The following is a 13,653-nucleotide window of genomic DNA, read 5'->3' on the forward strand; positions in this document are numbered from 1 at the left end:
CCAGTGGGACAAATGTATTTTCTATTGACCCCATGAAACAAAATCGGTTAAGGATCCAGTCCATTAGGATAGATACGCGGATCCATTAATGATTTTTTAACCTCATGCGTTATGATTTAGTGACTATAAAATTACTAGGATATTATTCGCGCTACGTCGCGGGATTGATTTTGTTTTTTTTTGTAATATTACTTTGTAGATTATTTTTGAATTGTGCTGTTTGTAATTAAAAATCATTATTAATATAGTTTTTGACTAAATATTCATTGGTTATTTTTTATATTGTCTTGGTTTTTGTTATTATTTTTAGGTGTTTTTTATTATTATTGTCATGGAATTGTAAGATATAATTAGTTTTGTATTTTCTTGTATTAGGATGTATTGGAGGACCATTAGTACTGTTAGTTGTTTTGTTTTGTTTTAATTAATTTTGGATGTTGATTTTAATTTGATGGCATCTCTACTCGGTTGTTTTTTTAATGTTTTTTATTATTGGTAGAATAGCTAAATCGCATTGTTTGTGTAACGTAAATACCTACTTGGATTTAGAATAACTGTACTGTTTGTTTTTTTTTTGATAAATTCCTCAAAATACCATTAAAAATATTTTTTCCTAAATACCACATTTTATAGTTTTCCCAAAAATTACCACAAAATTAATTTTCCAAAATTATCACAAAAACAAAATTTGATTTTTAAGGGTGTATATTTGTTTAGGTTTAGGTTGACAAGTTTAGTTTTAGGGTATAGTTTTTAAGTGATAAGGTTTAGTATTTAGAATTTAGAAATTAATTTTTAGTATTAAAACTTTACTTCAATTTTGTTGTATTTTTGAAAGAAAAAATATTTTAGTGGTATTTTTGAAAAAAAACTAAATATGGTATTTTCTCCAAAAAATATCTATTTTAGTGGTATTGATGAGAATGGCCATTGTTTTTTTACATAAAACCGTAGATTATGAAATAAGTTTTATAATAAAAAATAGTTGTTTGGAAAAGGTGAAATGTTATTTTTTCCGACTTAATTTTCTTCTTTCTTGGTTATCTTCACCTGCATTATATTTTTGTTTCATTTTGGTTAGTATTCGAGATATTTAATGGGTAAAGTATTACTATTATGTTTGGAAATACATGTGTCTTTGTAGTGGAGATTCTGTTGAATTCTCTTTGTAAATGACATTTTTGATTGATGCCTTCTTTTTTTGAGATGACTCTTAATAATGCATCATAGAGTTATCGATATACAGGTGTCTTGTTGGGTGGCAACCTTGTAATCATTAAAATAAAATAAAAAACATGATTAATGATTGAAATGACCGACCTTTTTTTTTATATAATAAATAATAAATATAATATATTAAAATAAACTACAGCTAGTGGTCCCATACCCACTAGCCACCTAACCACAACACATTCAACAGCGGAATAACATAAACAATATTCAATAATAAACCAATATTATAGCAAGGCAATATCTCAATACCAAACAACAAGAAACATGAAACCAGCAACCTAGCAATGTTTCTAATGACTCAACTCTAGCACCCTAGCAAATGCCAGACAACATCCAATCGAGTCCCTAGAACATCCTCCTCTTCATTGCCTTTGATTCCACGATCACACTTTGCCTTTACCTGCACCACAAACACAAATTGAGATGCATGAGTATTTGATAAACACTCAGTGAGGCAATCCTCCCATCTACTGGGCTATACACACAAGCAATAAGATCTCTACATGCCACAAACAACAATCAATAAAACAAACCAGGCAATATACATAGCATGCAACGTCCATCGTAACTGAACAAGGGGTGTCGACCGACACCAGATGGTGTCGACCGACACCAGATGGTGTCGATCGACACTGACTATCTGGTGTCGACCAACACCAAACTGGTGTCGACCGACACCCTGCCCGACACTCCCGAAAACCCTAGTTTGCGTCGACCGACACCTCCACATGGCATCGTTCGACACTCGCTAAAGTCCCGAGCCGTCCTCGCGTTGGTGTCGACCGACACCCCAACTGGTGTCGACCGACACCGATGCCGAGCAGCGATTTCCCCTCGATCAGAAACTCCGAATCTCGCCTCCAAGCTTCTCCAATCCGCTCCTTGCACTCCCAGAAGCCAAACCCAGCCCAGACAGCAACGAAATATCATAGAGAACTCAAAGAAACAACCACATAAGCACCAAATCACATAGAATCTAGAGATCTTAGCTTAGATAAGCCATGGTCATGCACTCACCTCTTTGCAGGAAGTTTCTGACCAATAAGGACGAATTCCCTCACTCCTAGCAAGCTTTTAACACCTTCCCAGCCTTAGATCTCCCAAGAACAGCAAGAAAATCTCACAAAAACTCCCAGGAACTCAAGAACAAAGCTTTCCTCCTCTTTCTCTCTGTTTTTGACAAAAGCGACCAAAAGAGGAGAAAAACTCGAGCTCCCTCCTTAAAAACCCGAGCTAGGGTTTTCCCTAAACCAACCCCGCAAACCGGACAATTAAAATTGAACCGACCAAACCGGCCACAACTGGTGTCGATCGATGCCTCACTAGAAGGTGTCGATCGACACCCTTACCAAAATACCAAAAATTGGTTTGCGGGTGTTACAATGATTCACATAAGCTCATGATAATTTGAACGTCTTGAATTGAATGACTTCCGTCATATTCCATTGGAAAATTTTGTAATATTTGTTGAACTATTTTTTGAATTAATTGATTTCATACTGTTTTTGTTTTCGTTTTTATTTTCATGGTTAAAAATCCAGTTTGCATAACCTCATTTGTTATTATTGTATTTCCATATTTAATCTATGGAAAATAATTCAGTAATTTCTTTTACAATGGTTTATGCAATAACCTAGATATAAGTAATTAGGTAGTTGATAAATACATTGAACTTCTTACTTTAGTACTTAGTAACAAAGATATAGTACTTCTGAACTTAGTACTTGGTACAACATAATTCATTTCCGTCAAAGAAAAGACGGTATCAAAAAGAAGCTTTGATATGTCTTTACATTTGATCATCACAATTGAGTAATCTAAATCATGCAAATTGGAGACATCCACATCTGGATTTACTCTTCCACATTTATCCTCATCATCAACATTATTCTCCCACTCATCGTCATCTCTATAAACAAATATCAATTGATGAAGCTTACGGTCCGTGTGAGTTTCATTGAGAGAAGAAGACACCATGGTTTCCAGTTCACATAATCTTTTGCCACTGCATCAACTTGTAAGCACATAACAAAGAAGTTTCCTGATTTTGGATAACTTATCTAGATCAGTGATTGCAGAGCAGGTTTCTTCTTCTGTTACTTGCAAAACCGCTGCTGCTTCATCGACAAGACGGTTCATCGACAAGACAGTTCGGAATCGACTACTCACGTTAACGGCCTCCCCCAGTTATGAGAGTGGTCTGCAGTACTGGTTTCATACCCATCCTGTCTAAATAGTTCATCTTTTGTGGTTTTGATTTATTCAGTTTCTTTTCAATTACAGTTTTAAAGAACTCTGTAGAATGGTTTTTTTGGTGAATATAATTTAACATTCATACAAAAAAAAAACCGCTGCTGCTTTTTCTTTATGCGTCCATATCTCAACATTTACTACATTGCATTGCAGATCCATCATAACAGCGAAAGCTCATACAACAAACCAGGTCTGTCAGTTCTTGTAAGCTCAATCACAGAGAAGTCGACATAGTGTTTGACACCAATAGATGATCTCATTGATGGACTGAAGCAAGAAGACTCATCAGGACAAAGAGACCGCAACAATCACACAACAAAAAAAGAGTTGATAACCATATTATCAAAACTAACCAAAACTGAATATAAACCAAGAAAATGATCGCTATTACTTAATGTACAAATATATTCAAGAACGAAATCATCGGTGACTTTCTTCCCTTCTTGATCAGTAACATTGAAAACATCCATGAACCAGCCACCATCAAATGAGATATAAGCTTTCTTAATGGTGAGATTAAGCTCAGTTAGAACTTGAACAACCTCCAGAAGTATTCAATGTTTTTTCGCACTATCTACCTGTAACAAAACACAAAATGTTTATACTCATTTCTTCTATTCTACTCAAACCAAATCTAACCCTATGAAAATTTTGATTACCTTAATGACAGTGAAATCAAATGAAAAACTCAGCCTAAAATCGAAAAGATAGACATAACCTATGGAAGAAGAACAAAACAAAGTCAATTTACCTTGGTGGATTCACTCTTTTACTAAACTTTGCAATCTCATTATCCATATTATATGAATAGCTCAAACAAAAATCTGGAAAAAAACTGATACTAACACGAACCGAAGACACAATTGATTCAATCAAAACGAAGACCCCTTTAAAAAGGGAAATAAAAACAAAGAATAAACCCTAAAAAGATTAAAAAATGAAGCAAAGGCCTAAAATTGAACAAACCCAGTTCTTGAAACTAATCATCAGAGACGAATCCGGATAAAAATCATCAAAATGGAATTAAACAGAAACAGAGACAAGTAAATGAACCCATTCTCGATTCGTTTGGTGATTTATGTGAAAGAAAATCAAAAGGAGCAAAACTAAATAGGTAAGGAATAAGAAACTGTATCAACTTAATGAAATTGAGAACTAACCTGGTGGTTGAGGGAAGTCAGATCGGTGGTGAGCTTGCTGTTGTTCTCCGTGAGCGGTTCGCTCGTCCAAAGTCCAAAGGGATGCAGACAAAGTTATTTTTTAATTTGAAACCGTGAATATTTCAGAATGTTGCCAGGTAATAAAAAACTGGGCTGAGCTGTATTAATTGTCTTAATATAATTGGTCAAATGTTTTAACTGATGTGTCATCTCCAAAGTTGTTCTTAGTGCTGATGTGTCAGAGAGAAACATTCTACTTTTATTGTATTGATTAATAAACGAAAATGAAAACTAATTATCTCGCTATAGTGATCCCTTATATAATAAAACGGAAGTACACAAAATTGTTTTGTAGACTATATAATTTTAATAAGTTGGTTACAAATAGGTTATAGATTAATTGATAGATTAATTGGTTACAAATTAAATAGTGGGTGCAACCTTAATTTATTTTCGGAAGATTTTATTATTAGAGCACGTTGTTTCCAAAAATCTTAAAAAGAATATTCTAAAGAATCATTTGATATCATCTAACTTACCATATTAATTTCTTTTATTAAATTATTCATCAAATAAAATCCTTTGATATCTAACTTAACTTATTAATTTATTAATTATCATTATACTTCACCTCTCATTTTTATATATGAGTCTATTTTGTGAAACAAATAAACTATCATATTATTTATAATAATAAAAACTAGTTTTATTTCTGGATATACCATAAGTTGAATTTTTAAAAACAAATATAAATGATTCAATCTATAAAATATTCAAGTTTTAGTAATATTATTTTTTAAAAATAATATCTATTGAATTAATTTTTTACTGAGTAACGGGTCAAAATTTGGATATTTAAATTCAATTTCATACTTTTTTGTTGAATTTTATATAATATAATAAACTTTGAATAATTTATTTTGAAATATTTTTGAGAATTTGTTAAAAATGCCCCTTTTGATATACCCCTTTTCAAAAATACCCTCTTTTCTGGCTATTTTTATTTATGTCCTCTTTTAATTTTTAATGACCATTTTACCCTTAGATGAAAATTATTTTATTCAATAAAAAGAAAAACAAAATTTTCCCGCCAAAAAATTTCCGACATATTTTCCCGCCAAAAATTTTTCGAAAAAATTTTCCCGTCAAAATTTTTTTTGTCAAAAAACTTTTGATAAAAAATTTCGAAAAAAAAAATTTTCCCGCCAAAAATTTTCCCGCCAAAAAAAATTTACAAGGTTTTTAAAAGGTTTTATAAGGTTTCTACCTTATAAAAGCCTTATAAACACCTTGTAAAGGCTTTTACAAGATTTTTTAAAGAGTTTTAAAAGGTCTTTTAAACAACTTGTAAACGCTTTTACAAGATTTTTAAAAGGTTTTTAAAAGGTTTTAAAAGGTTTTTAAAAGGTTTTTAAAAGGTTTTCAAATGGTTTTTAAAAGGATTTTTAAAAGGTTTTTAAACACCTTCTAAACCCTTTTACAATGTTTTTAAAAACCTTGTAAAAGTTTTTATAAAATTTTTAAAAGGTTTTTAAACACCTTTTAAATGCTTTTAAAAAGTTTTTAAAAGCGTTAACAAGGTGTTTAAAAACCTTTTAAAGCATTTACAAGCTTTTTAAAAGCATTTATAAGGTTTTTAAAAGCGTTTACAATGTGTTTAAAAACTTTTTAAAAACCTTGTAAACGCTTTTAAAAGTTTTTTAAAAGCATTTACAAGGTTTTTAAAAGGTATAAATTTCAATATTTTTGGCGGGAAATTTTTCGATTTTGGCGGGAAAAAAAATTTTGGCGGGAAAATATTTTCGATTTTGATGACTGTACATTCTTGCTATCACTCAAAAAGGGTAATTTGGTCATTTTGTATATAAAGAGGGGTAGTTTTAAAAATGGTCAACATGAAGGGGTATTTTTAAAAAGAGATATGGAAAAAGGGGCATTTTTGAGAATGCCCCTTAAATATGTTTTGCGGTGTACAAGTTGTGTCAAAAATATTTATTCATAACATATATATATATATATATATATATATATATATTTATTTGAAAGGAAAATAAAACTCAAACCCCACCACAAAACAATTTTCTATGTTTACGTGTGAGGTAAAATCCTGGTTTCTTAAAACTTAAACAATTATCTACTAAGTTTGGACCCGAGTTATTTTTATATAATTTTTAAAAAATATAATTGTCAAGCGATTAAATCCGTCTAATACATCTGATTGCAATATTTCATTTTTTTTTACCTGAAAAAACACCATTCCTCGTAATTCACATGAGTAAATAGTATATCCGCATATGTTCTGCTTGAATTCTTGTTCCCAAAATTTTCGTCCCGTATTTTTTCATACATGAATATACCCACACAAAATTCTCATAACCTGATTATTATGGAACTAATTTGAACGATTTCCTAAAATATAATAAATCTATTGTTAAATCTTTTTTTCTTCTTAATATGTAAATTGGGTCAGTTTGACAATATGGATATTTGATATGATTTTTTTAACCTTTAAGTGTATTCCTAAATTAATATTACAGATTTTCTTCAATTATTGAATGAATGATTCCTTAGTTATACTAATGATAATTTAATGTAAATAATATAGTAAGAGAAGGGCAAATAATAAAATGGGATATAAAGTATTTTATATAGGTATTTTATTAAGGAGAATTCTATTATTTTGGATATTTTTAGTTTCTTTAAGTAATATATGTGTCCGTAATTGACGGAGAAATAAAATTACAAAATTGTTTTGTGAGGGGAAGACTATAATTGGTCATTAGATCCCTTATATAATTGGTATTAGTTATGGTATTATATCACTGGATTTAATAAGTTTTAACTGATCATTAGATCCCTATATATCTCAACTATTGGTATAATATTATTACTTGTTTTCATTTTTAATTGGGCTTCTTTTCCAAAATCTACATCACAGAGCATATGGATTCCTTGTATTTTCTTTATAAATTCTGGCTGATTTACTTATTTATTACTTGTCAATTATCTTTTATCTGTAGTTTCGGAAGAGTGAGCTTGAGTCATAGCACATTTTCGATTATCTTGTTGAAATTCTTCCCGGATTGAAGTGTGTTATGTTCGATTCTTCATCAACACTGCAAAATTTCATAGCAAACAACGCTTCTTCCTCTTATGTTTTATTTTATATTACTAATTTTCCTTTTATTTGTTTGATGCCATTAAAAAACTTCCCGATTTATACCTGTTTTTCTTTCATTTTTATACAGATTGCTCCCAAGTTAAAGATATCTATGTCATATCGAAATTAATGGCATGAAACAAAAGAGGTATAAAGAGGTTGTCATTGTTTTGGCCAATAAATACAATGGCACAAAGATGTAATTAATTAGAAAATTTGAGGAGATTTTGCTAAATGGTGCTCTGAGCTCTGTAATGCTGACACCTCAGCTTTTTCACCAAAATGTTCCTCTTTTAATATATAAGGGATAAATAGTATATTCGCATATGTTCTGCTTGAATTCTTGTTCACAAAATTTTTGTCCCGTATTTTTTCATACATGAATATACCCACACAAAATTCTCATAACCTGATTATTATGGAACTAATTTGAACGATTTCCTAAAATATAATAAATCTATTGTTAAATCTTTTTTTCTTCTTAATATGTAAATTGGGTCAGTTTGACAATATGGATATTTGATATGATTTTTTTTAACCTTTAAGTGTATTCCTAAATTAATATTACAGATTTCCTTCAATTATTGAATGAATGGTTCCTTAGTTATACTAATGATAATTTAATGTAAATAATATAGTAAGAGAAAGGCAAATAATAAAATGGGATATAAAGTATTTTATATAGGTATTTTATTAAGGAGAATTCTATTATTTTGGATATTTTTAGTTTCTTTAAGTAATATATGTGCCCATAATTGACGGAGAAATAAAATTACAAAATTGTTTTGTGAGAGGAAGACTATAATTGGTCATTAGATCCCTTATATAATTGGTATTAGTTACGGTATTATTATACTGGATTTAATAAGTTTTAACTGATCATTAGATCCCAATATATCTCAACTATTGGTATAATATTATTACTTGTTTTTATTTTTAATTGGGCTTCTTTTCCAAAATCTACATCACAGAGCATATGGATTCCTTGTATTTTCTTTATAAATTCTGGCTGATTTACTTATTTATTACTTGTCAATTATCTTTTATCTCTAGTTTCGGAAGAGTGAGCTTGAGTCATAGCACATTTTCGATTATCTTGTTGAAATTCTTCCCGGATTGAAGTGTGTTATGTTCGATTCTTCATCAACACTGCAAAATTTCATAGCAAACAACGCTTCTCCCTCTTATGTTTTATTTTATATTACTAATTTTCCTTTTATTTGTTTGATGCCATTAAAAAACTTCCCGAATTATACCTGTTTTTCTTTCAGTTTTATACAGATTGCTCCCAAGTTAAAGATATCTATGTCATATCGAAATTAATGGCATGAAACAAAAGAGGTATAAAGAGGTTGTCATTGTTTTGGCCAATAAATACAATGGCACAAAGATGTAATTAATTAGAAAATTTGAGGAGATTTTGCTAAATGGTGCTCTGAGCTCTGTAATGCTGACACCTCAGCTTTTTCACCAAAATGTTCCTCTTTTAATATATAAGGGATGTTTACCGCAAATTAAAATGAGAAAAATGCCGTTTAAATCCCCAACTTTCAAAATTACGCCGAAAAAAGCCTAGACTTTCAGAATGCCGTTTTAATCCTCAAGTTTTGGTTGACTACAGAATTAAATGATAAATTTTTGTTGACCTGGCTGTTTTGGTCATCGTGATAAATCTCCGTTAGAAACCCCAAGACGGAGTTAATCGGCCGTTAACGGTGTCCGTCTATCAGAAAACGATGTCGTTTCTCTTAATTGAAGAAACATAAAATCCCCAAATCGATTTCTAGGGTTCAAAAACCCCAAATAGATTTCTAATTCGAAACTCCTAAATCTTTTTCCAATGAGTTCCAGCTCTGTCACTTCCGGTGTCGTCGGTGAGCGTGGTGTTCCGTCGAAGTGTGTATTTGGTTTAGGTGTCACTATCTTTACTTCTAAGACGCAAGAGAATCCGGGACATCCTTTCTTCCATTGTGCCAGCAAAAGAGATGCAAATTCGTGGACAACCAAGAAAGATGTAAGTATATAAACTTGTTTTTCGTTATGTTAGCCAATTCAAGGTAATAATGTGTCATTTGTATGTGCATTAGAAAAACTTGTTTAAGTGGGTCGAGGATGCCGTGTTTGAAGAAGTTGAAGATGCTCTGCCAAGAGTAGCGATCATGGCAAATGAGATTAGCAAAGCTAAATGTGAGGCAAATGAGTTAAAGGCTACGGTTCAAGAATTGAAGGATGAAGAAATGATTAGCAAAATGGAACTTCACAAATGTAAAGTGTGCTTCAAAGTGTGTTTTGTGTGGCTTTATGTTATCACCATTATGTTGGTTTATGTGATGTATGGTCAAGGAAAAGAGAAGAAAGTTGTTTTTGGTTATTAATTGTATTTTCATAAATGGGTTGTCTGTGTTGTAATCGCTTGGAGGTGATGAATGAAATAGACAATTTCATGTTTAGATCATGTCTGAAAATAACCTAATAGAACATGTCTTAATACAAAACAAACACAACACCAACACCAAATACGGTTCCTAAGATGGTAATAACACACAAGCCAAACCACTCAAACAACAACACCAAATACGGTTTTGGTAATGACACACAAGCCAAACCACTCAAACAACAACACCAAGTACGGTTATGCTACTAACCAAAAAACACATAAACTGCATCAACAAAAGCTTATTAGCTTGAACATTGAAACCATGGACGCCAACCTCCTGTCCGAGAACTTCCGCCTCCCTGAGATGCATCCTGAGATCCTCCTGTCTGCAGTGGTGGTATATGTGCTCTTCCTCTCTTATTTGGTGGTATATGTGATCGTCCTCGCTGTGATGATCGTCCTCGCTGTGATGATCCTCCTCTCTGTGATGTTCCATGATTTGGTGGTCCCTGAGATGATGGTTCCTGCGGTGGTGGTCCCTGAGATGATGGTTCCTGCGGTTGTGGTCCCTGAGAAGATGGTCCCTGAGATGTTTCTCCAACCAACGGTTGTCCTTGTTCAAATAAGATAATCCTCGGTTCCTAAGTCAATAACAATATCAATATTCATTCAATATTCTAAACAAAACACCAACTATGAATATTACCTGATCTTTTCTTGGTCGACCTCTTGCTCTCCTTGGTGGAGTTGCAACTCCCGGATTCTTACAGCTTGCTTTGTTGTGTCCTTCTTCCTTGCAGTTTGAACATGTCATGACACGGTTCATGCGTGATAATGTGGTGTTGGAGCTAGAAGCAGTCTCAAACATCCCCTTTCGCCTAGCATGGTTATTTGGTCTACCAGGATTGCCTCTTCTCCATGGAGGTGGCAACACTCCTAATCTGTTCACACATGGCCACAAGAGCTTGCTTTGAACAGGCCTAATACCATCGTAGTATGTTAGCTCCCACATTCTTGCTATGTACCAGTCCACAACATAATCTTCAACTTTCTCTTTCTTCCCTATGATGACAGATGCAGCATGAGCACATGGTATCCCTGTCATCTGCCACTTTATACAACCACATGTACGAGCACTCATGTCCACTTCGTAAATCATATCACCATCTTTTATTTCATGTTTGTTGTGTCTTGCCATCCACCTTTGACAAGCCTGTGCCCCAGCAATATTTTTCTCTATCTCAGCATGAGCTCTCTTTGTGAATCGAGTCTTCAATCTACAAGCGACTATATATCTCTTGGCATTGCGCACCATACACTGCCTTCTAATGTCTTCCAACATCTCTAGTAACGGTTTCCTTCTCGCTTGGCGGATTGTCCTATTGAACGACTCACTAAGGTTGTTCAAGTTGTCATACAGCAACTTCCAACCTTAAAGAATGCTCTAGACCATGACCTGGGATTAGTCTTCAGTAGAGACTCATAGGCACTTGGATTGTAATTCTTCAGCTCCAGCATATACCCATTGAATTCTCCTACCGTGTAGCTTCTAGCTATCTTCCAGAAGAGTCTCCGTAGCTCCATGTCATGGCTTTTTCTCTTCCAGTTGTCCATGATGTGCCTAGAACACTGCCTATGCTCAGCTTCTGGAATGACTGTTTGGAGTGCTTTCACTAAACCCTGTAATTAGCCATACAACAAGTAAGAATGACAATGACATTTATGGTAAGATTGAATGTAAAATAATTTAGTGGACTAACCGATTGTTTGTCTGAGATGACTGTGAACTTTTTCCCATCTTTAAGATCCAACTTCGCACTGAGCATCCTAAGAAACCAGTCCCAGTTATCATTATTCTCAATCTCAACAACAGCCCATGCAATAGGAACAATCCTACTATTTCCATCTCTTCCCACAACAGCTAAGAGTTGACCTTTAACGTCCCACTTCAGAAACGCACCATCTATTCCTATGATAGGTCTGCATGTATGCTTCCAAGAATCTCTTTGTGACTTAAAACAAATGAACAGACGGTAAAACCTTTGTAAGCTTCCAATGGTTGTACCCGGTACAGTCTCAATCTCAAATGTTGTATCCGGATTAGATCGGAAGATCTCTGCTTGATAATCAAAGATACGAGCAAAATGTTCTTGATGTGTCACTTTCCTTTCTTTAAGAACTTTGGTCTTCGCCTTTGCACATTGGTCTTCAGTCACTGTCAAACCGTACTCCCTCAAGATCTCTGCAACCATCTCTTGTTTAGTACTTTTTGGATTCCTTCTCAACCTTTCTCTATACAGCCAAGCAATTGTTCCTTGCTTCAACATCTTCGAGTACCCTGACCTCACACAAGCATGTTCTTCATCGTATATTTTAACTTGCATCTTATGCTTTTTCTTGTCATACACGCAGTAGCATCTCCATGGACATTTGACATCAGGGCCTTGATAAGAACACTTCGCACCAATCTTCAAACTTTGTGACCTATAAAGCTTGATGTCGTATCTGGTTTTCAAACAATACCTCAAGACAGCTATCTTGAATTCTTCTGGCCATTGAATGTTTTCCCCAAACTCAGCAGTTCTTCAGGATCTTCAGCTTCATGACCATCACCATTTTCATCACAATCATCTTCATCATCACTGTCTGATAGAGGCTCTGGAATCCTCTCATCTTCCCATATATCATCTCCACTATCTGCATCATCTTCATTATCCTCCTCATCTCTCGCAGCTTTTCCAAATTCGGCTTCAAAGTCTTCACAATTTTCTTCCTCAACACCTGCATCTTCTTCATCTCTTTCGACATTTTCTCTTACATGGGAATCCCAATTGTTTTCTTCTACACCTACATTTCCTATACCATTTTGTTCCACACCTAGAACTGGTTCTACAACTACACCATTTCGTTCCACACCTAGAAATGGTTCTACAACTACACCATTTTGTTCGACACCTAGAACTGGTTCAGATTGACGAACTTCCTCTTCGTTTTTGTTTCTGTTTACCTCGTCTCCATAACCAATATCATCACAGTCTTCATCGCCATCCACCGTACAATCATCCCCACTAACAGCCTCACGATCTTATTCAATATCTTCACCCTTCTTCCTTTTTTGATACTTCCTTCGCTTTTTCTGTTTCGGTTGACAAATCTCAGTCGCTTCTTCGGGTTGGTTTGAAACAGCCTCTGTCTCAGATGGGTTGCGAACGGTTGCCTCTGTCTCCATTGGCTCCGCAGTCTCCACCGTCTCCATTGCATCCGCTGTCTCCACCGTCTCCATTGCATCCGCTGTCTCCACCGTCTCCATTGCCTCCACTGTCTCCGAAGATCTCATTCTCATTGACCACTGAGTTGGAATCTTCCGTCCTCCTCCATGGGTTCTAGCCATCGCAATTAGGGTTTCATCTCGATTTCAGATAATGAGAGATTTCTGTTCAACGGTTTGGAATTGGAGAAAGATTTAGGGT

At 33.9% G+C, this 13,653-nt stretch overlaps 1 protein-coding gene and 2 pseudogenes across 1 annotated transcript; 1 reads left to right on the forward strand and 2 right to left on the reverse strand.

The window, feature by feature from the left end:
• Window positions 1-2,880: 2,880 nt before the first annotated feature.
• On the reverse strand, window positions 2,881-4,543 carry LOC104759602 (ACT domain-containing protein ACR5-like; annotated as a pseudogene).
• A 5,103-nt stretch (window positions 4,544-9,646) lies between these two features.
• LOC104759603 (uncharacterized protein At1g43920, Chloroplastic-like) lies at window positions 9,647-10,181 on the forward strand. Its single transcript, XM_010482513.2, has 2 exons — window positions 9,647-9,820; window positions 9,894-10,181. The coding sequence occupies exons 1-2, from the start codon at window positions 9,647-9,649 to the stop codon at window positions 10,179-10,181; spliced, it is 462 nt and encodes a 153-aa protein (XP_010480815.2).
• A 660-nt stretch (window positions 10,182-10,841) lies between these two features.
• On the reverse strand, window positions 10,842-13,574 carry LOC104759604 (uncharacterized; annotated as a pseudogene).
• Between the last annotated feature and the right edge of the window lie 79 nt (window positions 13,575-13,653).

This window comes from Camelina sativa, chromosome 17 (assembly GCF_030686135.1).
Source record: "Camelina sativa cultivar CO46 ecotype springtype chromosome 17, ASM3068613v1".
Classification (NCBI taxonomy): Eukaryota; Viridiplantae; Streptophyta; class Magnoliopsida; order Brassicales; family Brassicaceae; genus Camelina; species Camelina sativa.